Raw genomic sequence first — 23,964 nt, 5'->3', positions numbered from 1 at the left:
GTCTTCTTTGGGCACAGCAGTCTCCCTGCTTTCCAGGCACATATCCCCCTCTACCACCAGTGTCTCAACTGAACTTCTCTTGCCTCCGAGAAGAGGTGAGTGCTGAGAGGAGGAATGAGGGGATCTGTGCACCTTTGGCTCTGGTGATAGATGCTGTTGACCCAGGAGGATCTGACACTGAGACATGTAATCCCTTCACAGGGCGAATGGCTCCTGCTCTTCAACTATCTCCTGCCCTTTCCTGAAGTCCTGCAGCAGGCAGCACAGCTGCCCCCATCCTCCAAGGGGATCCGGGTCACTGCCAACACAGAGACAGTAAGTGCCATGTGTTACAGCATCCATGGATGCAGCTCCAGCAGTCCCAGCCCAGGGCAAAGCTCCATGCCAGCAGGTGCTGCTCATCTGTGAGCAACACAGGGCCAGTGCTGACAGAATAGATTGCAATGCCCCTGGGGCAGTTCCTGCTGTGCTTCGAGTGGGTGAGGGCCCAAGACCAAACAAAATTCACTGCACCACGAGAATGTCTCTGCTTTGCAGGTGTGCAGGTTCCTGATCCAGCTCAGCATGGATTTTAGCTCCTACTACAACCGCGTGCACATCCTGGGGGTGAGTTAATGTGTCCCAGGCTGCAGCCTTGTGGCCTTGCAGTCCTTTCGGGGCTGCACTGCTCTTGGGGGGCAGCCATGTGGGGAATGGTGCCAATAGTGTGATGGCCCCCAATCCTATCCTCCAAGGGCACACAGGCAGCAATGGCAGCAGGGCCAGCCTGGTGAGGGGCAGTTAGCCACCAGCCCCTAGCTGCCACCCTTCTCCCTGTAGGAGCCGTTCCCTCATCTCTTTGACCAGATGTTTGCACGCCTCCAGCTGCTGGGAGCAGTGAGGGATGTGTTCCACAGTGCACTGGCAACTCTGCACCTCCCTCCTCTCAGCCAGATCTGAGCCACAGTGTGACAGTCACCTTCACACCACACGTTGTGGGGGGAGAGCAGGGTACATGCTCCAGCAGGATGAGGGGCTGCCCCCAGTGGTAGGCAAGGCTAAATTCAGCAGCACATACAGGCACTTCCCTTCCCATGGCCTGTGATGTTTGGGGATTGGTCTGTGCTCTCTGCAGCTGTGTCCAGTGTGGGACATAGATGTCCCTCCACATCCACACCAGCAGAAGGGAAAAGGGCTCCTGTGGTACCCCAGGAGCTGGGGTGGGAGTACTAGGGAGGTGGCACCAGGGACCAGTCACCACAAAGTCAGACAGACGCCAACTTCACTTCCCTCAAAACTTTATTGAAGGGTGCTTCGTGCTGGCAGGGAGCTCCTGAGGCTCCAGGCTCCTGTTGGGCTCTGAGCCAGGCCCCAGTATTGGGGTCCAATACACTTTGCTGGACAAATATTCTGTGTGTCTAACCTCAAGGTTGTTTGTCCTTCCTTCGGTCTGACTGTTCTGGGTCCTGCTACTGTACAGGAACAACCCGCTTGGCCTGAGATGGGTGGCATTTGTGGGCAGCCCAGCCACCCCTCATGCCACAGAGTGCTGCTGTGGAGGATCAGCATCCCTGTGCGTTTCAGCACTATCCTCAGGAGTGCAGGGTCAGGACTGTCACACAGGGCCCCGTCCCAGGACACAGAGGGCTGCAGCCCATCACATGTCGCATCAGTGCCTGACCTTTCCTTGCCTCCTGCTGCTCTCAAGCTCCCAGGGCCAGGCTATGTCCTCAGTGCCCTCCCAAGCAAGGTTCCTGTCTGAGCCCAAGACTGGAAAGCTGACACAGGTCCTTTACACCTTGGAGAAGAGCTGCTCTTGGGCAGCAGGGACCAAGAACCCCACTTTTTTACTGCATGGGGAAGCCCCAGGCTTGCCCAGGAGGGATCACATCTGCCTTCTTCTTAGAGATTACTGGCCTTGAGCACCACAACCATGGCATGTGCTTAAAGAAGCCAAGTATGCCTGTTCCCCTTAGGACAGGACCTATCATTGTGCAGGGTGCCCTCCAAATGCAGGCAGGGACCTGGATGTGTAACACACCTGCCCCATTACTGGGGAGCCTCTTGTGGAGGAGGAGGCTTGCAGGAGGCTGTGCCACACAGCATCTCCAGGCCCTGCCCACAGAGCACACAGTAGTACCGCAGCTCGCCCCCAGCCTCCACCACCTCCCAGCAGTCCAGCTCAGCTAGGTCAGGCACGTGGAAAAAGGTGGTGCTGAGGGGCACCAGCTCACCTGGGCACCGCTTCCACAGCGTCAGGCGCTGGTCCACTGAGGCAGAGAGCAGCAGGTCTGGCTGCAGCACCCGGATCCCTGTCACATGGGCAGCATGGGCACAAGGCCTGGACACCTGCTCCAGGACCTGCAGGCAGGTCCCTGCTGCAGCTTCACCCTTGCCCAGGGCCACCTCCAGCAGGCACACGTGGATGGAGCCATCATCACTGCCACTGGCCACCATGTGCCGTCCCTCGGGTGTCTCGCGGATGTGAAGGCTGTTCACGCCACAGCTGTGGGCCATGATGGTGACCAGTGGGGCACCCAGGGCTGGGGAAACAGGCTTGGTTAGGAGAGCAATGCTCACCTTGGTCAGAGGGAGCAGAAGAGCTGCTGCGCAGCAGCACTCACCCAGGGGCTGCATCTCGCCCTCTGCTTGGTGCAGGGCATCCACCGCATCCATGATGGGGCCAGTGATGTCCCAAAAGGCAATGCTGCCGTCAGTGGCTGCACTGCACAGGAGCTGCCTCCTAGAATGGGGGGGTGTAGGGGGAGTCTCTGGCTGCAGCCCTGAGCATCCCCAATGAGATCCACGGAAGTGGCAGAACAGCCCTCAGGGATTAACTTCTCCCTTCTCTCTGCCTGCTGAGCTGCCATCCCTTTGAGGACAGACATTTCTCCCCAGAGCCCATTGGCTGCAGCCCAGTGTTCAGGGCTCACCTTTCCCCTTCTGCCCATGTGTGCAGGAACGCCTCCACCTTCAGCACACAGCGCTGGTGGTGAAATGACTCTGCCACCAGCACAAAGTTCTGAGTAGCCTCCAGCAGCCCAAAGATCCTGTAGTGGAGCAAAGGGCAGTTGGCTGTGGGAGAGTAGGAGCTTCTGGCTCCACTGCCCCATTTCCCACCACACACTGACTTATGGCCAGCTCAGAGCAAGCCACATCCCATGGCAGCAGCCTCCTGTGTGGAGCCTGCTCTGCTGCCATCACCAGCTCCATTCTCCCTGTCAGGCCCCATGATTGCTCCTCACCGGACTGATCCATCACTGCACGCAGCAGCCAGGAACTTCCAGGGTGTTGGCAGCTGGTTGGTGGTGGTCCCAGGCACAACTGACAGGGACATGTACCTGCAGCAAAGACACAACACTCACACAACAGCTCTATGGCCCATGGAAGTGGGTGGCCCAGGAGAGCAGCCCTGAGCCTTTCCCTAACAAAAGCCCTTTGAAGCCCACAGGGCACTGTACACCAGGAATCACACATGAAGCCACACTGGCCCTGCCTGTCTCAGCTGAACCTGCAGCTGCACAGAGCAGGTATTCCAGTGCAGTTCCCAACAGCCTCCCACACTGTGATCACTACTAACCCTTGGGTAGTCCCTGACCATCACCTTGTTTCTGGGTCCATCTTGACAAGCTTGTGCCTGTTCTTCTTCTTCTCCCAGTGCTTGTCCAGCCGGTGGGAGGCCACATGGATGACCTGGCAGGCCACAGCACTCTCAGACGCTGTGTCCCCAGCACACAGCAGCCGGTAGCACTCAATCTGTGCACGGCCGCCCGCAGAGAAGAGCAGGGCAGACAAGTCCTCATCTCCAGGTCTCATGGCGAATGCCAATGTCCTCACACTGGAAATGTGGTCACTGAGGCGGGCAAGGGGCACAGCTGCCCGAGAGTTCTCACTGAGCACCAGGACACAGGCCGTGGTGTCCTCACTGCCGGTGACAAATACATTAACAGTGGCATGGCCGGGCACTTCCACGGCCCCCAGGCGCCGCACACAGGTGATCTCCCGCCCGTGCAGGGATGGCAGCAGCACTTGCTGCTCACAGGGCTCAGCCTCACAGTGGTACAGCATCACATCCCCAGACTTGATAAAGGCAAACACCTTGGCCAAAGGGCTGCTGCAGTAGCTCCAGGAGCGGTGCCCACCCCCACAGGGGATGCAGTGGACATTCTCACCGGTCCTGCTGCTCCACACCACAAAGTTGTCAGCGTGAAAGCCCAGCACAAGCAGGTCCCCATCCGAGGTGAAGTGCAGCTCTTCAATCCACTGGAGCCCTTTGCAGGGCCTGTGCTTCTGCAGCACCTCCAGCTGCTGGTCTCGCAGGCGGAGCTGGCGGTAGACACCATCCCGGCCCGTGCTGTAAATGTAGCCCCCGTGGATGGTCACCGAGGTAACTCCTGTTTTCCCGTGGAGTCCGAAGAGCACTGACAGTGGGGACTCAAGAGGAAGAGCCGCTTTGTGCAACAAGCAAGAGGGCTCCAACTCATTGCTGGAGTCCTCAACTGGGTCAGTGGCACCATTGACAATGCTGGTGTTTTCTGCAGCCCACCCTGAGGAGCTGCTGCAAGGGAAGAGGAGGAGGGAGCCCCGGCGGTCTCCGCAGACCAGGAGCTCTTCCTGGGGCAGGAAGGCGGCACAGGTGTGCCAGCGCTGCTTGCAGGGGGGCAGCAGGTACCGACCCATGAGCCGCACCGAGGGTGCCCGCCCGGGCCGGTGGGTGACGTCCAGCCACAGCATCTCCCCGTCGGGCCCGGAGGCCAGAAGGGCAGCAGCGGTGTCGGGGAGCAGCCCGGGACTGGGGGCCCAGCTCAGCCCGTGCACGGCCCCCTCGAACAGCCTAAGCTTGGCGGCGGCCCCGGGGCGGCTCAAGGTGAAAAGCAGGAGGCACCCGTCACCGCCGGCCACAGCGCAGAGCGTCTCGTCCTGTCCGTGCAGCGGGGCGGCCGCCAGCACGGCGCGGGGCCCGCTGGCGGCGGGATGCAGCACCGGCGCCCAGCGCCCCGGAGCCACCTCGAATATCGCCAGCCCGCCCGACTCGCCCAGCGCCAGCACCCTGCGCGGTCCCACCAGCAGCACGGCCCGCGGCCGATCGGGGGCTCTCAGCGCCACAACGGCAGAGACCGCCTCCGCGGCCGCCCGCCGGGGCTGCCAGAGCCGGACGCCGCCGTCGTCGCCGCCCGTGGCCAGGCGGCCGCCGGCGGGACGCAGGGCCAGGGCGCGCAAGGCCCCGCGGTGCCCGCGCCGCGCCCGCCGCACGCCGCCGCCGCCGCCCCACTCCAGGCAGGCGCCGTCCTCCCCGGCGCTGACCGGGAGCGGCCCCCGCAGCACCACGGCAGCCACTCGGGCCCCGTGCCCGTAGCACACCAGCAGGCAGGCGCCGGCCCCGTCCCCGATGCCCAACTCGCCCACGGCCCAGAGCCGCACGCTGCGGTCTTCGGAGGCGGAGGCGAGCAGCCCCCGCGACGCCGCGTAGCAGAGCGCCAGCACCGCGCCCCGGTGTCCGCACAGCTGACGCTGAGGGGCCTTCGCCGCCGCCGCCCGCCACACCACCACGGCCCCCATGGCCGTGCCGGCCGCCAGCGCCAGCCGCGCCCAGCTATCCCCCGCCAGCACGGCGCAGCGCAGGGCTCCGGCCCCGCCACAACTCGCCTGCCGCAGCCAGCGCCCGCCGCCCCGCCACTCGTAGAGCGCCACGGTCCCGCCGCCCAGCGCCAGCGCCAGCCGCCTGCCCGCGGCCCACCGCACCTCCCACACCCGCGCCCCGAGCTGGCGCGCGGCCCCGCCGCCGCACACCGCCAGCCGCGGCCCGCCGCCCGCACCGCCGCACCGCACCGCCAGCACCGCCAGCCAGCGACCACCGAACGCCGCTACTCGCGCCGCCGGCCCGGGCCCCGGCTCGGCCCGCAGCCCCTGCACGCTGCCCTCACGCAGCACGCTCCGCCGGCCCGCCGCCGCCGCTGGCCCGCTGCCGCTCAGCCGGAACGCCACCACCTCCGGACCTGTACCTGCGGGACACCGCGTCAGTCGCCGCCGCTGGTCCCGCCGCCCGCCCCCTCCCGGTCCCAGCGCTCACCCGCCAGCAGCACATCCCCTGTGAACTCCAGCGCCGTCACCGGCGCCACCAACGCCACCGACTCCATCTTAGCCGTACCAACCCCGCCACCACTCCCCCCCCAGCGCTCATTGGCCGAGTCCCACGTGCCACCGGCTCGCCCCCTGCCTATTGGCCAGCGCCGCCGCCCCGCCCCCAGAGACGCGGAGGCGCCGCCCGTGTCTCCACGCTTTATTGGCGCGCGACGCGGCCCCGCCGCCCCGCGCGGGAAAAGGTCACGTGCGCGCAGCGGCATTCCCGGTGCTACAGCTCCAGGTGGACCCCGCTGTAGGCCTTGTCCACTGTCCACTCGCCCGGGGCTCCGGCCCCGGCCCCCGCCGCAGACCCCGCAAAGCGCTCCATCTCCTGCTGGAACTGCTGCTGCCGCCAGCGGTTGGGGTCCACGTTGATCCAGTTGTTGGCGATCCACTTGGTGCCTTGGGTGACCAGGCAGCCCCCGTGCAGAGCGAAGTCATCCAGCTCCCCCACCCAGCCTGCAGAGCAGAGCTCTGTTAGACGGTGGAAAAGGAGGGCAGGCACAGCTGAGACCACACAGGGACACATGGGCAGCGAACACCAACGCCATCTCTCCTGCCTGCACTACTTGCTTGGATTTGAGCTCAGATACATTACAGGAGTTACTTTTCCTGGCACCCCTCCTTCTTACTGCCATGGCACCCTAGTGCCCAAAAGGAGTTAATCAGGGCAGGCTCCTTGAATGCAAAATGCCCACTGCTTCCATCTCTCCACTAAGCACAAGTGGCTCTCGAAATCCAGATCAGTGTCTGTTTTTCTCAGCTCTTTTGAAAAAGGCTGGAGTAGAAGAGATGGGTAGTGCCACTAGAAGACCCGTGGAAGCCAGAGGCTTGCAGCCATTTAGAGATTGAATTTCAGCAGTTCTAAATGACTTGTTTACAATGATCCTTTCGTTTTTCTGTGGTAGGCGTGCATCAGCAGCCACTTTCCACTTAGGAACAAATTGCTCATAAAAACACAACAGGGCTCTTCTCACAGGAGAGTGGCAGTCTTGATATTATCACCCAACAGCCCAAACACTGGTCTTGTGACCTCCTCTGTGGATTTTCTAGAGACGGAAACATGGGCTGCTCTCAGGGGACCTGGGACACTACACTCCTTTTTCCCACCACAGCTCAAAATCTGCCATGGAAACCCTCTGGAGCCATGCTCACCAGAAGCCTTAAAGATTCATGTCAATTCCAAGCCTGCCAGGGAAAACTGTGCTGCGCTTCGTGACAAAAACAGCCCCAAGGACACATCATGGGGCTGTGGCTGAGCTACAAAGCAGGCATTGGCCCCAAGCGTGGCATGGGGTGGCCCATGTGTCCTCATGCTGCAGAGCTGATGGCTGTGCCTTTGTCTACCTCCCCTCCCCACCCCTTTGGGCAACACCACATCAGTAACACATTTTGAATTGCAGACCAAGTTCCAGCAGGAGTTTCAGCTTGCACAGCAGGATGGGAGGCAGCTGGTGATGGTGAGTGCAGCCAAGGTCTTTGTTTGCTAGCTAGTCCTGTCCCCCAAAGACATCAGGAGCCACTGACCTACTGCCTGTAAACAAAGGCCTTTCAGAGTCAGGAAGCTCCTACTCAGCTGTTGACAAAAAGACTCTACAGTTCCCACTAGCAGACAGCTACCACCCTTTTTTTGGCTGTTCTTTGAGCTACCAGCTGCAGCAAGGAGATGATGGCTGTCACCTACTGCAGTCCCACCACTCCCAAGAGCCCAGTTTTCAAGTGAGCCTGTACCTTCTCCATCTGACAGGTAGTTGTACCAGAAGACAGCAGTGCCTTGCTGAGGTTTCACTCGCAAATTGCCCTTGTCACAGTTTTTCCGAGTATCTCGCAGATCAATGTCATTCTGGATCAAAGACTGGAGAGAAACCACAGGGAAGGTGTCACAAACAGGGCATGCACACTGGGCTGCCCCTGCCCCTCACCCTTCCCTGAGTGCCCCACAGGATGGCTTAAGGTTGATGCAGGGGCTTTCATAAGCAGCCAGTTTCAGGCCCCAGGAGGTTCATAACCTGTTTCTGAGCAGCTGCCATTTCTTAACACATTGCCTGACACCTCACACCTCTGAGCAGGAAGAGCTGAGCTGTCAAAGCCCTGTGCCTCCTCCCCTGTACTCGGAGGATAAAGACTGTAAGTAAGATGGTTTCCCCAATACTCTAGCTACAAATGCTAATGCACACCAACGTAAAGCACCAGGCCCCTTCTGCAGCCACAATGAATAAACACATTCCAAGAGGGACTCAGAATCCCCAAGGGTAACATGTAGGCAAGGTTCATTTACCATCTCTTCATAAGTCCTGTTATCAGCGATAGGAAAGACTGTTTCACCTCCCCCAGTCACATTGTTCAGGTAGAACAGCACGGTCACATACCTGCAAGACAGAGGCTGTCAGGAGACACACCTGGAGCAGGAGGAGATGCACAGGGGCTCTCCATGCCCTGCCACTCCATAAGTACAATGGCTCCTCCAAGACATCGTATGGCACATGATTTACACCATCAGCTTTTCTCCAAGAGTAACACAAGGACAACAAAGAAAACCTCTACCCAGAGTAGAGAGTACATTTGTAGGCTCTGCTGGGGCAGGCCCACCTTGTGTGGACCTACAGGATTTGCCCACCTCCCCTTTAAAACCCCTTCATGCCGGCAATGTCCTGAGCTGGTTTGTGAGCCCGCAACCCAAGCAGTGAGTCCCAGGCAAGATGAGGTGAGGTGAAATGGCTCTTCACACCCCTTGTCTAACGTGTTCAGGGGAGAGCTTACCGGCAGGAGGTCTCAAAGGGAGCGCTTTCATTGGCAACAAGCTTTGTGTGGCTGCAGGCAGTCTCAGGGAACACAGGGCCACTGTCCATGTGGGCGTGGTAGTGCCCTCCTTGGTCATACCGCACAACCTGGAGGGGCTCGCTGTGCTCCACGATCTCGGGGGGCAAGCGAGTCAGGCGCATTACCCTGGGGAAGAGCAAAGCAGGTGACTGGAAAGCCACCCTCACCCTAGTCAGCCACTATTCCCAAGCAGTGAATAAACCCAGAGAAAAAGAACCCCCTTCCCCAAAAGACCGGAGAGACGGATGGGCTGCAGTGAGCATGCCAAGGGACAACCAGGTCCTTACAGATCTGTTGGGCCATCAGCATTGGCTCAGAAAACCCTCATCAAGGTTAATAAAAAACCAAAACAAAACAGAAGAAAGCATCTCCAGCAGGACTACTCTCAGGAAGACTTTGCTTGCTCAGCAAGATCCCTTCTGTGCATATCCCTCGAGCCTTCATGTGGCATCTCATCACTTCTCTGGACTCCTGCACACCACCTACAGACCTCAGGGACAGTTAGGAAAGCACAGGCCCCCTGCTGAGAGTGAATGAGAAACTAGCTCTAGGAATAATCTTGTCACCTAACTCACCTTTCCCTGTTGCCTTTTCAGCAGCCTCCCCCAGGGCAGAGGGGCACTGGAAGTGATCAAGGAGACCGGAGCCCTCCTGCTCTGGGATTTTTCCACTGCTACATCTGAGATCATCCCCAAGGCAAGCAGGTACGTCTTGAGACCTGCCAAAGAACACTCAGAGCTCTGAGAATCCAGACTGGTGAAGCCCTTGGGGCAGGTGCAAGGACAATGTGGCACCTGGGCAGGATGGCAAAGCCCCTGCAGGCGCTGCCTGGTCCCAGGGAGGACTAACAGCCTTCTTCAGTGCTGTGTCTTCACAGCCTGCTAACAGTGGCCAACTGGAGAGTGTACAAGCAGAATGCCAATGCCTGTGTGTGTGCTGGCTAGCTGGCACAGAGAAGGTGGCAGCCACAGTCTGCTCTAATCAAGGCAATATGTGACCCCATTTTTCCACTGGAAAGCACTGAAGAAAAGGAGTGGCCAACAGCTGTTTTTCAGACCTCAGGACAGATTTTACCTACCCACATTCTGGGTGAGGACCAGCACCACAAGAACAAGCTAATCTCTAGCTGATTATCTGAAACTCACTACAACTACATGGTTTGGCCTTCATGCTGGGCTTCAGCTCTTCCCAGTACCAAATCTGAGATGAAGGGAAAGGTAAGAGGTTCTCCTATCTGCCATGAGCTGCCCTACAATATGTATGCTCAGAGGATTAAACTAACTTGACTAATTTAAGGTGAAGTCGTGCTTTTTAAAAAGTCAGCTCTGAATAGCAAAGATAGATTTCAGTGAAATGCATGAGTAACTAAAGCAAATGACAGTAACTGCTGGCACCCAGACAGCATTGGAAACAGGCAGTTTCTCCCAGTAAGCTCAGTTACTAATTAGAATGAATTATTTCATATACTGCCAAATCTTCCTGGTTTTATAGGGCTGTTTCCAAAAGTGAATGGAGATGCTGAAAGGCTTGATTTTTCTTTTTCCCTTTCCACAGGACAATACAAATTCTTGTTCTAATGAAAACCTCCTCTCTCCATTTTGTGTCTGTGTTCATTGCTCTTTATACTCCAAAGACTTTTCACACAATTAGGAAGTGTGAATATTAGCAAGTCTGCCACTGCCTTTCCCAGCACATAGGTGCCTTGTGCCTACCCAAATCCAATCTCCCCTCAGCTGCCTGGCCCTTACCTTTGCCGAATGGCTCTCATGACCTGGTGTGCCCCCTCGCCCTGGTACAGCCAGGTGTGCTGGCTGTTGCGTACCAAGTCACTCATCTTCACCTTCTGGCTTCCCATGTACTTGTGGAAATCACGGATATTCAACTGCTTGAACTCCTCCAAACTTAGCACACCTATGGGAACACAGGAAAAGCCACCTGACTCTGGTGCAAGTAATAGTTCTTGTGTCCTGTACTTGGAGAAACATCAGTTGAGGGCACTGGAGAAACTGCTTTCCTCACACAGACCCCAGTCTGGGTCCACTGTGTCCACCACAAGCTGCACCTCTTCTGCCCATGGTCATGGGCTCCAGCAATACTCTCACCTGCAGCAGGGGACACAGAACAACCTGCCAAAGTGAATTGTGCAGGGTCAGAACTGGGACAAGCAAAACACCATTTTAAACATTAAAAAGCTCCTGAAACACACAAATCAATACATCAAAAGAGAGAAACAGACACTACAGTTCTGATATACAGAAGAAAGTCTGTGCCACCCAATGTCTTGAGGCTTATTACTTAGATATTTAAATCAACATGTTTAAGGACAGACCTTAGACCACATTTTCTATATCACCTTGCAGGGTAATTATGAAAAAGCCACACCCAAAACAAGCAGTACATTGTTCTGCATTTGTGTAATTGCAAAACATAAATGAAGAATGCATGACAGTATGGTCTTGCGTAAATAGAAATAACAGAAAAGCAAGAGGTATAAAGCAGTTTCTCCTAAAACAGGTATTTCTTGTTTGCAGCAACTGGAATCAGCAAAGGATGGTCTCTTCCCTTTGTCAGCTTCAAGAAAATCCTCACATTTGTTGTTACCTCCTTCTGGAGAAGGGAAGCCTTGCACAGGTCCCTGATACCAGCATGCAGTGTACTGCCCTGAGCTGCACACACCATGGGCTGGCAGGAGGAAGGACTAGCCACAAGGGTCAGTCAGGGACAGTTCCTCAGGTGCCATGTCCTCAGGTCATGACCAAATCCACTGTTATTATTCCTAGTGTCTCTCTATCCCCACTTCCCCTTACTCCCCACAGTCTTCAATGACGCAGTGCCACATCCAGGTTGTGACCTGGTCTCTGTCATGTACCAATCTAACAACAGAGGGAAGCAGCACTCTGGAAGCAAGGTCCTGCCAATAGCCCTTTAACAGGACCTTTCATTTGTTAATGTCCAGAATGGTGGAAAAGCCACTGAGGACTCAGTCATACTCCTGCCAAGAATGCCACCAGCCTGGAGGAGAGTGCCCTCCGGATATTTATGCATTCACACTGCTACTGCTTCAACTCCAAAGCAGCTCCTCCTGGGCAGCTCTCAATGCCAGGTCACTGAAGAGAGTGTGTAGAGCTTGTGCATTCACTTAATTTGATTAGGAAATGGAGTGTTGCTTAATTGAGGCCACTCTAATTAGAGCAGCAGAGGTTAGAGTGTATGTCTGGACCAGCAGGAGCCCTTGGGAGACCGGGGGCAGGAGGGGCAGAAGTGAATACAGAGTATTCACTATTATACACTATTATTATTCACTATTATTATACACTATTATTATTCACTATTATACAGAATAGAATACAGAGAGGTTGTGTGGCAGAGAGAGGGGTCAGCACCAAAGGCTGACAGACAAGATCACCCCAACCTCCACTGATTCCACTCTCCCCTCACAGTGACATGAGCCTCCTGGCCTGCTGCAAAAGTCTCCCTGAAAACAGGGGGGCATGCAATGTGTGTCTGAATATCTGCATCCCAGGTAACGAGAGCCCTGTATTCAGAACCTGAGTGGTCTCTCAGACTAGGGGAGGAAGCACAGCCCTAAGATCCTGTTACAGCAGGGCATGAACCAAGGCAGGTCTGACAGGGGAGAGGCAGTGCAGAGTTGTGGTCTGATCCTGCTCCAGGCAAGATCCAAACCCAGGCAGTGGGACCAGTTAGCCACTACGAGTGGTGATGCAGGGGCAGGAATGCTGCAGTAAGGGTTACCCTGCGTTTACTTCCCTGAGAAAGTGTCTACAGCAGTGTAGTGCTACTTCAAAGAATTCAGCTAGAGAAAAAGGCCTGGGCAGGGACACAGCTCTTGCTCTCCTCCACATGGATGTGCAAGGTGTGCAGGGTGCTGACAGTGAAGGGACTCCCATGGAGCTGCTCTTACCATTCCCATCAGGATCAGCTTTGACCGCTGTGTACATCTCCCGGATATTTTCGGGGGTCATCCACCTGCCGTTCCCAAGTCGGGTATGGGTCAACACCTGAAATTCATAAATGGATCAAAAAAAAAGCACTGGTTTCTTGCACTCCTGAGACCCTAGAGATTCCCTGCATGAGGCCTGGTGGGATCTCCTCCACAGCACATCAGCCTGACAGGAATTGGCACATTTCTGCAGAAAGACGATTGCAGTGAGAATCATCTGGCAGCCACACACAGTGTGATGCTGATGAGTGCTGTTATTTCCAGTTTAGGTCATGGCAAATGACTGCTGGGACTTGGTTAACCAGCCCTGAAGTGGAGAGAGCACAGCTTTCTCTTGAAGGGACAGTAAAGCTATTGATGACAATAGTAAATGCTTTTACTTGTCCAAGGTTAAGGGCTTGGAACAAAATTTTTCCTTCAACATGTACAGAAAGATGCAGAAGCCTGAACAGCTCTCAGCAGGCTCTCACCTTCAGAGAAAGGAGCCTTGCCCTGGGCTGTCACTGGCACAGCTCCCCATACTCCACAGCACTCGTGGTGCACAGGATGGTTCAGACTCCCAGCTTCACCTGAAATAGGAGCCTGAGGAGGGACACGCCTGAACTATCAGTACTTGCCCTGATGCATCTTGCCATACAGGGCAAAGGTGCTGAAAAGCCGTGGACAAGAGGTTTATTATCCCCCTTGGCTCATCAATAGGGGTGGCTTTGCTGGGGCTTGTGAATTCACATAGTAAGTTCCCCACAAGCTGCACAAAGCAGGGCCTACGTGACAAACTCACTTCCCAGGACACACAGCAAGAGGCAACAACCCACAGCATAGGAACATTTTATCCAGCATATTGAAAACACATAGTCCTGCCAAGGGCTGTTGCTGCCTCCCAATAGCATGGCAACTGCTGCACATTGCCCCAGAAACTTCCATTCTGAAGGCCAGGGCAAATTTTGAGGTATAAAATTAAGCAAATTGTGATCGGTATATCCTGGGGTCTGGCCCCACCCAAGCACATGAGTAAGCAAGAGAGCACCTGATGAGGGGATGTGCCAGAGAGTCCCCAGCAAACCTTCCCCAGTCCATCTACCTCTTTGAGCTGCAGCTGCCCATCCTGATTGTGATCCAGCAGATTGAAAATGTCCATCTGGCTGATTTCAATCATTTCCATGGCTTCCTCATAGTCCTCTGTTGGTAGGATCTGGCTCTTCTGTAGTCCCTTTAGCTTTGCCAGATGGACAATGAGCTTGCACTCCTCCTCTGTCAGGAAGTCAGGGATTTCTGCAGCAAAAGTGTGAGCAGCAACAGAGACTGAGGAACTGTTACAGTGGGATCCTATGCTTGTGGCAGGAGACTCAGGAAAAAAAAATCAAAAGAGGTAGAAGGGAAATTCAGGAACTTTCTAAGTTTGCGACATTCAAAAACATCCACCCTTCTATCAGAAGTGCTCTGAAAGAGCATACACCACACACCTGAGCTGCTGGAGGCAGGTATTTTTATAGCAGCAGTTCCTAAATGTTTGGATCCTGGGGTCAAGCCCTTAAACTCTCTCACAGATACCACAATGGACAAAGAAGGGAACAAACACGTGCATATCACTGCATATTACCATTTCAAAGGTGCCATGTGGATCACAGTCTGGGAACTGCTGCTTTACTGGAAGGGAGGCCAAAAATCTTTAAAGTGGGCAGTGGTGATGGCCACGGTTTCAGACGTCCTTGCTCTCACATGGAGAGGATGGCACTTTGCACAAAACCAAATCCCTTTCAGGGAAGCACAGCACAGTGCTTTACTATGAAACTCAAACAGAAAGGAGAAAAATTCTAACTTTCTCCCACTCATTCTCTCGATTCCCCACTAAAAATGGTCTTCAAATGCAATATTAAAGAGGAAAATATTGGGCATGGAGGATGCCAGGCTCTATATTCAGGTATCTCCAGCTTTCCTTTGCAGCACAAACCGAGCAGTAATCAGGCAATTCCACAATCCCAAGCAAATTAAAGTGCAGAGAAATCCACCAATGACCATGAGTCTAGGAGACTTCTAGCTGCATGGAACACTGGGCATGCACTTGGAAAGGTCCCATTCCAGAGAAGTGTTACACGGTGGCCCAGGAGGCTCAGAGGATCCTCCTGGCCAGTGTCTTGTTACCAGCTGCTGAGACTTTTGAAAACGGAAAGAGAAGCCACCAATGCGGGACAGGTTAAGTGCTCCTAGACCCAAGGTCCTGCTCTCCAAATTGCAGCTCCCTAGAGCTCCTGCAGGTATGTGCCAAGGACACATTATAGTTCAACTACACCAGCAATCCTCAAATGGAGTGAAAAAATTAATTACTTTCATGACCTGAAATCAACCCTATTGGCTCAAGCTGTCAATAAACAGTTGGCTTCCTGCTAAGCACAGACCAGAACCAGCCCTGTAGAAAATGAGCTGTTCCTGGGAAGCCCCAGGAACACAATGCAGCCAGCTGTATCCGTAACACACTCCAAGGAAACAATTTCCGCCACAGGCAGCACAGGGTCCTGGTGCCAGAGGATGCTTCAGAGCTGGAGCTTCTACTGACCAGTTTGAACCTCATGGCACAGCACCAGGTCCAAATGAACCATTGTGCACTGGCAACCAGTGCCCCCAGTATTTCCAGTTCCTCAAACCGGGCTACAGTAATGATGGCTTATGGAACCTTAATTACGTGCTGGAGGAAGGACAATTCTACTCTTCAGTGGTAGTAACAGGATTTCAGAACGAAGTAGGAGTTCTGTTAACTGAAATGCAGCGTGGTCATGCAGGTTGCAAGGTGAGGGGGTTTCCAGCTGAGTGCTGCCAATCCCATCTGCAAACAACTTGGGTCCACAGCTGCAAATTAGTTCCTCTCTGCCCCAGCTTTCCGAAACAGTTAACTTGTGGCTGTGAGACCATCCTATCTCCCAGCCTGTTCAACAATAGATCCAGCTAAACAAATGCCTCCTAATTGACTTTAAGCAACACTTGATTGCTTTTACAAAAAAACAAAAGAGGGAAACATTAGGGTTTATGAAATAATGACTAATCCTGGAGCAAGAGAAAGGGGATGGGTTGGAGCACTGGTGTCAAACAGAGATTCAATCTTGGCTGAAAAAGCCCCAAGACACATGGGCCAAGTCATTCATCCCTCCCCAACTGCCCTCATTTCCACACCTGCTGATCTAAGCCAAACCCCTGCTAAAATACAATCGGGCCGCTGGCAAATGAAAATTGGAGCATTGTCTTCCCCATGAGGGCTCTGAAAGGGCCGAACTTAATGAGGATGGATTGACAAAGAGGTGGCTCGTAAGCTATAAAAGGCATTCCACAGTCAGGAGCAGCTCAGTCCGGGGTGTGCTGCCGGTTCACTTGCTCCAAGCATGGTCACGTCCCCTCGCAGGCACCCCTCGAGGTTGGGTGGCCCCTGGCTACTGAGTCTCCTGGCACGTCTGCTGCTCTGGGGCTCTCCAGGTGCCTGGGCCAGCTACCTGAGGAGATCCTCCAGCTGCATGCCCATCCCACACCGCATGGCCCTGTGCTACGATATCGGCTACTCCGAGATGAGGATTCCCAACCTGCTAGAGCATGAGACCATGACAGAAGTCATCCAGCAGTCTTCCAGCTGGCTGCCCTTGCTGGCCAGAGAATGCCACCCAGATGCTAGGATTTTCCTCTGCTCCCTCTTTGCACCGATCTGCTTGGACAGGTAAGATGCTTTTATGAGTTATTTCGGCTGTAATAGTTAACTCCCTGCAGGAGCACAACTACATGTGCCTCCTGAGAGAAAATGTATTCAATGTAATCTGAGCAGTGCCCAAAAAGCAGCGCTGTTGCTCTTGGTAAGAGACAATTGGATTACCCAGCAGGGAACATCCCTCTGAAAGCGAAACATGAACATTTCATATCACAGCAGAATTATACTCCCTCCTTGGGATTCTTCTGCTCTCTCACCCCAGGCACTGCTGCCACATGCCCTGGCCAGCCCCTCCTACACTGCAGTAGCTGCTGGCACACACTAGCTTCACCTCCCACCTCCTGTGCAGCCCCTCACCCAGCTCCTGTCCTGAACACAGTTTCTCAATTTCCCAACTGTTTCCCAACAGTTCCAGCAGCAGAAACAAATCCCCAGTTTTGAGGTGCAGTTCTCAAAGTACAGAGCTGCTAAGGAAATTTGGTGTGTAATCAGGCACCTGTAAAGGTAAGCAGTCTTTGCACAACTGGAGAAGATCCCTAAGGAGGTGAAAGGCTTCTGGCAGCTTGTCTCATCCCTCTTGTCCTCAGAAATTCCTTGCTTGCATGAATGTTCAAAAAAAAGTCAAAGATCCCCATATTGCCTGCTAACTCTTCAACACAGCCCTGTGCAGCAGCAGTGGTGCTAGGGCTCGACCCTCAGCCTCCTGCCAGGCACAGAGAGGTGCTGAATACCCACCCCCTCCCCAGGCTCATCTATCCCTGCCGAAGCCTCTGTGAGGCCGTCAAGAGAAGCTGTGCGCCCGTCATGGCTTGTTACGGCTACCCCTGGCCAGAAATCCTGAACTGCAACAAGTTCCCTGCAGATCATGAACTGTGCATTGCAGCAGTCTCCATGGATGAAAATTCCTCAAGCAGGAGAAGTAAGAGACTTTTTCTTCATGTATTTTCCCATATGTAACATTGAAAGCTCAAAAGGATGATCCTATGACTTGTTTCTATTCTGCATATTTCTGGTTTTAAGCTGGTTTTTTTTTTTGTTTTTTGTTTTTTGTTTTTTTTTTGTTTTTTTTTTTTTTTTTTTTGTTTTTTTTTTGTTTTTTTTTTTTTTTTTTTTTTTTTTTTAATTACAAATTCTAGTTTTGTTCTCTCTGGGAACTGTGTCTAGAAAATTAGCATAACATTGACTGTGGCTTGTTCCTCTCTCTGCTGTATTCATTAGCTCCCTGGGTGCCATCAGACCCCGCAGGGCTTGGGGCAGAGGCAAGGAAAGGCTGCAAAGCCTCTGGCCCAGGCACAGTGGGAGAGCTCATGGAGTGCAGACTCCCAGCAGCAAGATGTACTTCTAGTGGAGCTGTGGAGCTGCAGCCCTGATCTTTCAGCTGTGTCTAGGGCTTAAAAACATGCAAAAAGAAACGTTTTGCAAGCCTTCTCTCTAAACATTAGAAACACCATGAAAGGACATGAGCCTCTGAAGACATGAGTTACACAGGAAAAAAGTCTGTGTGAAGGACTCAATTAACACCCAGATACTGATAAATACTGGGGGAGATTCAAGAGCAGTTAAGGGGAGAACAGACATTTCAACATCATTTCAGCATCACTGGATGGAGTCTGGCTATATCGCTGGAAACTTTGCTGTTTCATCCAAATTTGGAGATCCTCATTAAGCATTTTCACTGCTGCTTTAACATGCAGCAATACACACAAGCCTGAACAAAGCACAACAAGCGGCGTCTGCCCCAGTCACAGGAAGGAGAGTCCAACATTTCCCACCCTGCCTCTCTGAGGTATGTCTCCAGGACCAGGCTAGCTCAGGAAGAAGCTACACTAGGAAACAGCAAGACACCACTTGTAGATCTCAAAATTTCACTGTGCCTTTTCCAGTGAAGCTTGACAAGGGTGTTATAATCTAATTTCTCTTGCAGCAGTGCCCCGAGCCAGCTGCAAGGACTGTGAGCTTGAGGAGGCCAGCACTGCCAGGGAGATCCTAGAAAGCCTCTGTGCAAATGATTTTGGTGAGTACGCTCCTTCTCCTCTCAATTGCTGCCATTCCCTCCAGCAGCCAGGCAGTGGCATGAACAGAAAACAGCTTTGCCATAACATACTGACTGGGAGAAACTGCAGCTTTTACAACAGATCCCTGGGATTTTCAGTTTCCATCTTACCTCTGAGGTAGCAGGAGGACCCAGCTTCTGGCAGCACTGAAAGTGAAGAGCTGATTTATTTCTGTGGGCTCTGATTTGGTTTTGGTCTGTGACTGCTAAAAAGAGGCAGTACTCTGGTTTTCCCTTGCAGACAAACATTTCAATCAATGCCTGTAAGAATCTTTAGCAAATTCCACGCCAGCTATTTCAAACTTTAATAGTATTGTTCTAGTATTGTGACTTTCCCTCTCCTAGCCCAAGCAAACAGCAGCACGGGCGCTGCTCAATCAGATGGAAGGAAGTTTTCAAGATACTGTCCTGAATTCAGGCACACATACAGAAAAATAGGTATTTTCAATAAAAGTAAAAAAGATTGCAAATCCTGAGCAGCTGTCAGTCATGTCACTTCCTGAAATCCCTGATCAGAGAAAAGTCAAGTAATTTACAAGACCAGGTCTTTGATGCATCTGCTTGCCTGTGCCCATGATTCCTCCAGGGTTTCTGCAGTGGTGGTGATACATCTTTGCCACCCTTAGGAGGGAAATTGAGATTGAGAATTGAGGAGTATTGCAAAGGAGAAGGAGATCTTTTCTGACAGGTAACAAGAAGAAACGGCTTCAAGTTACAATGGAGAGGTTCAGATTGGGTAATAGGAAATATTTCTTCACCAAAATAATTATCAAGCACTGGAATAGGCTGCCCAGGGAAGGGCTTGAGTCACCATCCCTGAAGGTTTTTGAAAGACATGTAGTGTGGCACTTGAGGACATGGTTTAGTGGTGAACTGGGCAGTGCTGGGACAGTGGTTGACCTTGATCTTTGAGGTGATTCTAAGAACAGTATTCAGTAATGGAAACTAACCTCAAATGAGAACTTTTACAGTTCACTGCGGTTGCAAAAGCTTGGACAGATGCTTCCCCACAGAGACAGCAAAGAAGCCTTGGGATAGCTCTGTCTTGAAGTAGGTGAGAACTATGAAGAGTAAACAGAACTCACAGCTCTTTTTCCAACCCCTGCAGCAGTTAAAATCCGAATCCTGAGGAAGAACACAACCACCACCATCTCGGACTTCGACCTGGACCCCTCCAAGGTGGAGGTGCTGAAGCATGGCCCGCTCCTCAGAACTGAAATCCCTGCCAGGCTCCAGCAGTGGCTGGACATAGATGCCACGTGCGCCCACAACATCATGAGAGGCACTCAGGCAGGGGTCTTCGTTGTAAGTGGTGAAGTACAGAGTGACAAAGTGGTGGTGAACAAGGCCTATGCCTGGCAGAAGAGGAACAGGAACCTGCACCAGGCAGTGCGGAGGTGGAAACATCACCGCTGCCCCGAACAGGTGGGATGGAAGGTCTGAAAAATCTCAATTCCAGCAATAAGAAACTGCTCCCTTCCCTATGGCTAGAAAACTCCTTTCCCTGGCAGTTGGTGTTTTGGAGATGTACATATTTCTAGGTGATTTGAAGCAGTCATAGTGCACAGATAGGGCTTCACTACAGATCACTGTTTTACCAAGACAAAGCTTAAGGATGCAGGTTTAACATGTTCCTCTCACAAGGCTCTGCAGATCCAGGACGTGCTATGTTCAGCTTTATGTAGGATCCAACATCACAACCAAACTTAACTATGCAGGTGAGGACAAACTAGAAGAAACCTTTAGTTCATTCTAGTTCTCATTATCAGAGCTGGTATTTCAGACTCATTATTTGACCCTGAGACATCAAAGCTGTACAAGTGCCTGCTTGCTTTCTGTGCAGAGATTACATGCAAGTCTCCCTGACTGTGAAGTGATACTTTTTATGTAATGGAGCAAAGACTATACTCTTGAAGAGTCTGAGGTAAACTAGCGGGGAGAGGAACCCACCTCAGCTGTGCCCAGCCCCTTAAAACTGCATTCTGAACTCTGCTCTGGTCAGGCTGTCCCTTCAGCTTCCTGCACCGAGTGTTGACGAGCATCCACACATGCAAAAGGAAACAGCCATTCTCAAGCAGAAAAGGCAGAGAGCAGACAGCTGAGGATTTCTACATAACAGGGAAAACTACTCTTCAACATCAGAAATTCAGTGTAGATCAGAAGATTCTGGTAACTGGGAATATCACAAGAACCTTATGAAAAGCAGAGCATGAATGAGACATCAGCTTTGGTGAACAGCAAGCAGCTTTGCTCGGGACTAAGAGGTGAGTCCCAGCCCCAGCACAGTAGAATATTGCAGTTTTGATATGGGAGCAGGGGAGAAACCTGCCTGGCCTTCCACCTGTACACGAGGAAGATAGAAAATATGGGAAATCTCAGTATCACCAAGTTCTCTGCAGATCACTCTCTCACTCAAGCAGGACTGTCACTCCCTGCAGGGGTACACACTGTGCTGCAGACCACAGTGCAGAAAACAGCAAATCCCCAAATGAGGAAACAAGTCGGATTTCTACTGCCTAACAAAGCACTGTCCATGGAAAGTTTTCTATATTGGTTTAAACCTGTGGCTGAAATAAAAAAGAAGAAGTTAAAAAAAACCAAGCAAAAAACCAGCCTTTGGGAGGAATGCTTTCTGCCTTGTTGGTGATGCCTGCAGTGCTGGCTGTGCAGAGACAGCTGGTGTGCTGGAGACACATTGGTCTGCTGGAGACACATTGCCTCCCCGTGTTCACAAGGAACACCAACAACCCGTGCTGCGGGCTCCTCCTCACACTGCTGTGGGCTGAAACAAGCGCTCAGACACACACACTGCAATTCAGCTGCGCCCTGACATTTGTGCACTGATTACTTCTCTTCCCTGAGGCTCAGAAGAAAAACACAGCCGAATTTCCTATCTTTATTCCTGCCCACTGTCTTCTCTTAGAAACTGCTGCCCAATCCACAGAGACTGCTGTCAGGTGGTCCCTGCAATGCCAGTATCTTCTCAACAGACCGCGTTTGGAAAACAGAACACATAAAAGCTCTGAAGGTTAAAAAGGCTTTGTCTGATTTGTTTTCCATTAGTAGGGCTATTTGATTACTAGTGTTTCCCAACTGAAAACTGCACAGATGGTCTGATTTACAAGCTTTAGAAATTATGCCTTGTAGCCAGAGGGGGGAAAAAATAGGGCAGGGATTTTTTCACAGCTCCATAAAATACGCCTGGGGTTCCATGCAGATGTGACCTACCCACAACTAAAAAACAAACCTACAGTTTCCCTACGGTGCCAAGACCATGTTCTGAAGCCCAGAGAACACATTAAATCATTAGTGAATGTCTGCTGCTGTGGTCTCACTGCAGCCTGCTCTGCTGAAAGCAAAGATGACCAGGCACTGTTTCCTTAAATTGGCTCTTGTATGCTGCAGCACTTCACGTTATATTCTCAGAAACTCAAGAGTCTTTGCTAAGGGCTTCTGTATTTACCAAACACAACCAAGTTAAACACTTCCACCAGTTTAAGCAACAGAGATGCAATGAATTAAGTTTTTTTAAACCAGTTGAATTAGGATGGTACTGCTTGCATAGATAGAGAAGTCTCTGGAAGTCTTTTAAAGTCAGAGCTGGCTCCTGGCAGGTTCATCTGGGAGATAAGAACTGTCATGTAACTTGCAGTTTCTAAATAAAGGACTTCTTATCAGAGGACAAAGGAGAACAGACTCATGGCATCTCAAATGGTGAATGTCTGTCACTGTGATGGCATCCTCAGGGAGCAAAACTTCCCTTAAAACCAATGGAGGTGCTGGAACAAGAAGCTAAAAATTGCAAGATTACTGCTGCCACGACAAACTTGTCTTTTATTGTTTTCAGTACCTTCCTTGCAGGCCAGGACCAACCGTTTCACTTCAGTGGTACTAGGAAGGCAGGGAAAGAGGAAACAGGAGTTTTCCTGAGTGAAAACCAGAGCAATCGCCTCAAACCATGGTTCTGGTAATAACATCAGTTTTGTGATGCTGTGGGGTTATCAGCTCCAGGCTGGTGTGTCTGTTTAGTGAATGTAAGTCAGAAATCCACTACGAAGTTCATTATGAGGTTTTCAGTGTATATGATCTATTTGGAATAAGAAAAAATCCCTCTACTTATATTATTGAGAAAGCATCTGAAAGATTCCCTATGCTGTCTTTTCAGAAATAACAGGTTTCCTCTGACTTTGCAATAGTAGGAATTTTGTAATGATTGATTCCCCTCCCTCAAATTATTTAGCATATTGTCAGTGGCTTTTCAGAACACAGAGTTCAATTAGTGAGACTTGACCAGTGACAGCAAAACATCACAGAAAGGTAAAGAAGATTTAAAAACTTCTAAAAGGCAGATGTTGTGTGGTTGTGTATCAGAGAAGCCAAAAATAAAAATAAATCTAGAACAGGACACAAAATGGTGGAAGACTTGAAATCTATCAATTCTCCTGTTACTCATTTCCTCAGTGATGAAGCATCAATACTAAATTGCTTTTTCATAATTTATTAACAAAAGTTTGGGCATCTCTGGTCTTTTACTTATACTGAGCAGCTTCTTCAAGGTTCTTGCCAGTGATCTGCTGTCCATTCCTAGTATTTTACAGAGAACCTGAAAAACCTGGAAAGGTTAACCTTCCAAATTCTTCAAAGTGGGCCATTCAGAATACGTAACCTCTGCGAATTTTGCATCAACATACCTTAAACGATACCGCACTCTTTAAGGAACAGCAGCAAAGGGAGGTGCTGCCAACACACGGGAAGTCATTTTCCCCCGAGTGGGTGTAAGACAGCGGCGGGTGTCAGACAGACCGACAGACACAAACACACACCGCTCCGCCGTCGGGACGGAAACCCCCCGCTACCGGCGTGCCCAGGCCCGGCAGCAGCTGCCCCGGCGGGGCCGGTACTCACCGAACAGCAGCGGCTTGAGGCTGAGGGTGCGCACAGCGTGGGCCCTGCCGGGCACCAGCTCCACCCGCTGCGTGTGGCCCACCTGCGGGGAGAGCAGCGGTCAGCGCCCAGCGCTCAGCAGCCCCGGCCCCGGCCCCCGGTGTCGCGGCCTTGCCTTGATGCCCTCAAGGCGCGGGAGGGCGCGGGCGGGCGGCGGCGGCGGCGGCGGGGGGGCGGCGGGAGGCCCGCCGGGCTCGCCGGCGCTGAGGTGCACGAAGAGCAGCAGCCCCAGGACGTTGAGGACGTAGAGGTGAGCGAAGACCATGAGAACGAGAAAGTAGGGGCGGGAGCACACGGGCCGCGGGCGGCCCCCCGGCGGGCCGGGCAGCGGCGGCCCCTCGGCCGGCGCCTCCGCCGCCGCCATCGCCCCGGCCCGGCCGGCCCCGCGTCACCACGGCA

The 23,964-nt window shown here is 52.7% G+C and overlaps 4 protein-coding genes across 5 annotated transcripts in view; 2 read left to right on the top strand and 2 right to left on the bottom strand.

Moving 5' to 3' along the window:
• Window positions 1-1,387, top strand: part of DALRD3 (DALR anticodon binding domain containing 3) — a 6,498-nt gene extending 5,111 nt beyond the window's left edge. For both annotated transcript variants that reach the window (XM_056501777.1, XM_056501779.1), the window contains 4 exons: window positions 37-95; window positions 202-315; window positions 538-606; window positions 820-1,387. In XM_056501777.1, coding sequence (XP_056357752.1) covers window positions 37-95; window positions 202-315; window positions 538-606; window positions 820-939 — 362 coding nt within the window. In that variant the 3' untranslated portion in view covers window positions 940-1,387. The remainder of the gene's footprint in view (window positions 1-36; window positions 96-201; window positions 316-537; window positions 607-819) is intronic.
• WDR6 (WD repeat domain 6) lies at window positions 1,261-6,323 on the bottom strand. The gene is made up of 6 exons (XM_056501764.1): window positions 6,050-6,323; window positions 3,584-5,981; window positions 3,225-3,320; window positions 2,913-3,029; window positions 2,604-2,722; window positions 1,261-2,522 (listed from the first exon to the last, which is right to left on the bottom strand). Exons 1-6 carry the CDS (start codon window positions 6,321-6,323, stop codon window positions 2,029-2,031), a joined length of 3,498 nt encoding a protein of 1,165 aa, XP_056357739.1. The 3' UTR covers window positions 1,261-2,028.
• P4HTM (prolyl 4-hydroxylase, transmembrane) lies at window positions 6,245-23,964 on the bottom strand. Its single transcript, XM_056501791.1, has 9 exons — window positions 23,681-23,964; window positions 23,527-23,608; window positions 13,965-14,155; window positions 12,845-12,941; window positions 10,671-10,833; window positions 8,863-9,048; window positions 8,381-8,471; window positions 7,834-7,957; window positions 6,245-6,561 (listed from the first exon to the last, which is right to left on the bottom strand). The coding sequence occupies exons 1-9, from the start codon at window positions 23,927-23,929 to the stop codon at window positions 6,332-6,334; spliced, it is 1,413 nt and encodes a 470-aa protein (XP_056357766.1). The 5' UTR covers window positions 23,930-23,964; the 3' UTR covers window positions 6,245-6,331.
• On the top strand, window positions 14,166-20,143 carry LOC130258443 (secreted frizzled-related protein 5-like). Its single transcript, XM_056501806.1, has 4 exons — window positions 14,166-16,580; window positions 17,315-17,487; window positions 18,493-18,582; window positions 19,730-20,143. The coding sequence occupies exons 1-4, from the start codon at window positions 16,255-16,257 to the stop codon at window positions 20,062-20,064; spliced, it is 924 nt and encodes a 307-aa protein (XP_056357781.1). The 5' UTR covers window positions 14,166-16,254; the 3' UTR covers window positions 20,065-20,143.

Source organism: Oenanthe melanoleuca, chromosome 12, assembly GCF_029582105.1.
Source record: "Oenanthe melanoleuca isolate GR-GAL-2019-014 chromosome 12, OMel1.0, whole genome shotgun sequence".
NCBI lineage: Eukaryota > Metazoa > Chordata > Aves > Passeriformes > Muscicapidae > Oenanthe > Oenanthe melanoleuca.
Note: the sequence above shows the minus strand (reverse complement) of the source record. Positions and strands in the feature narration are given on the sequence as shown.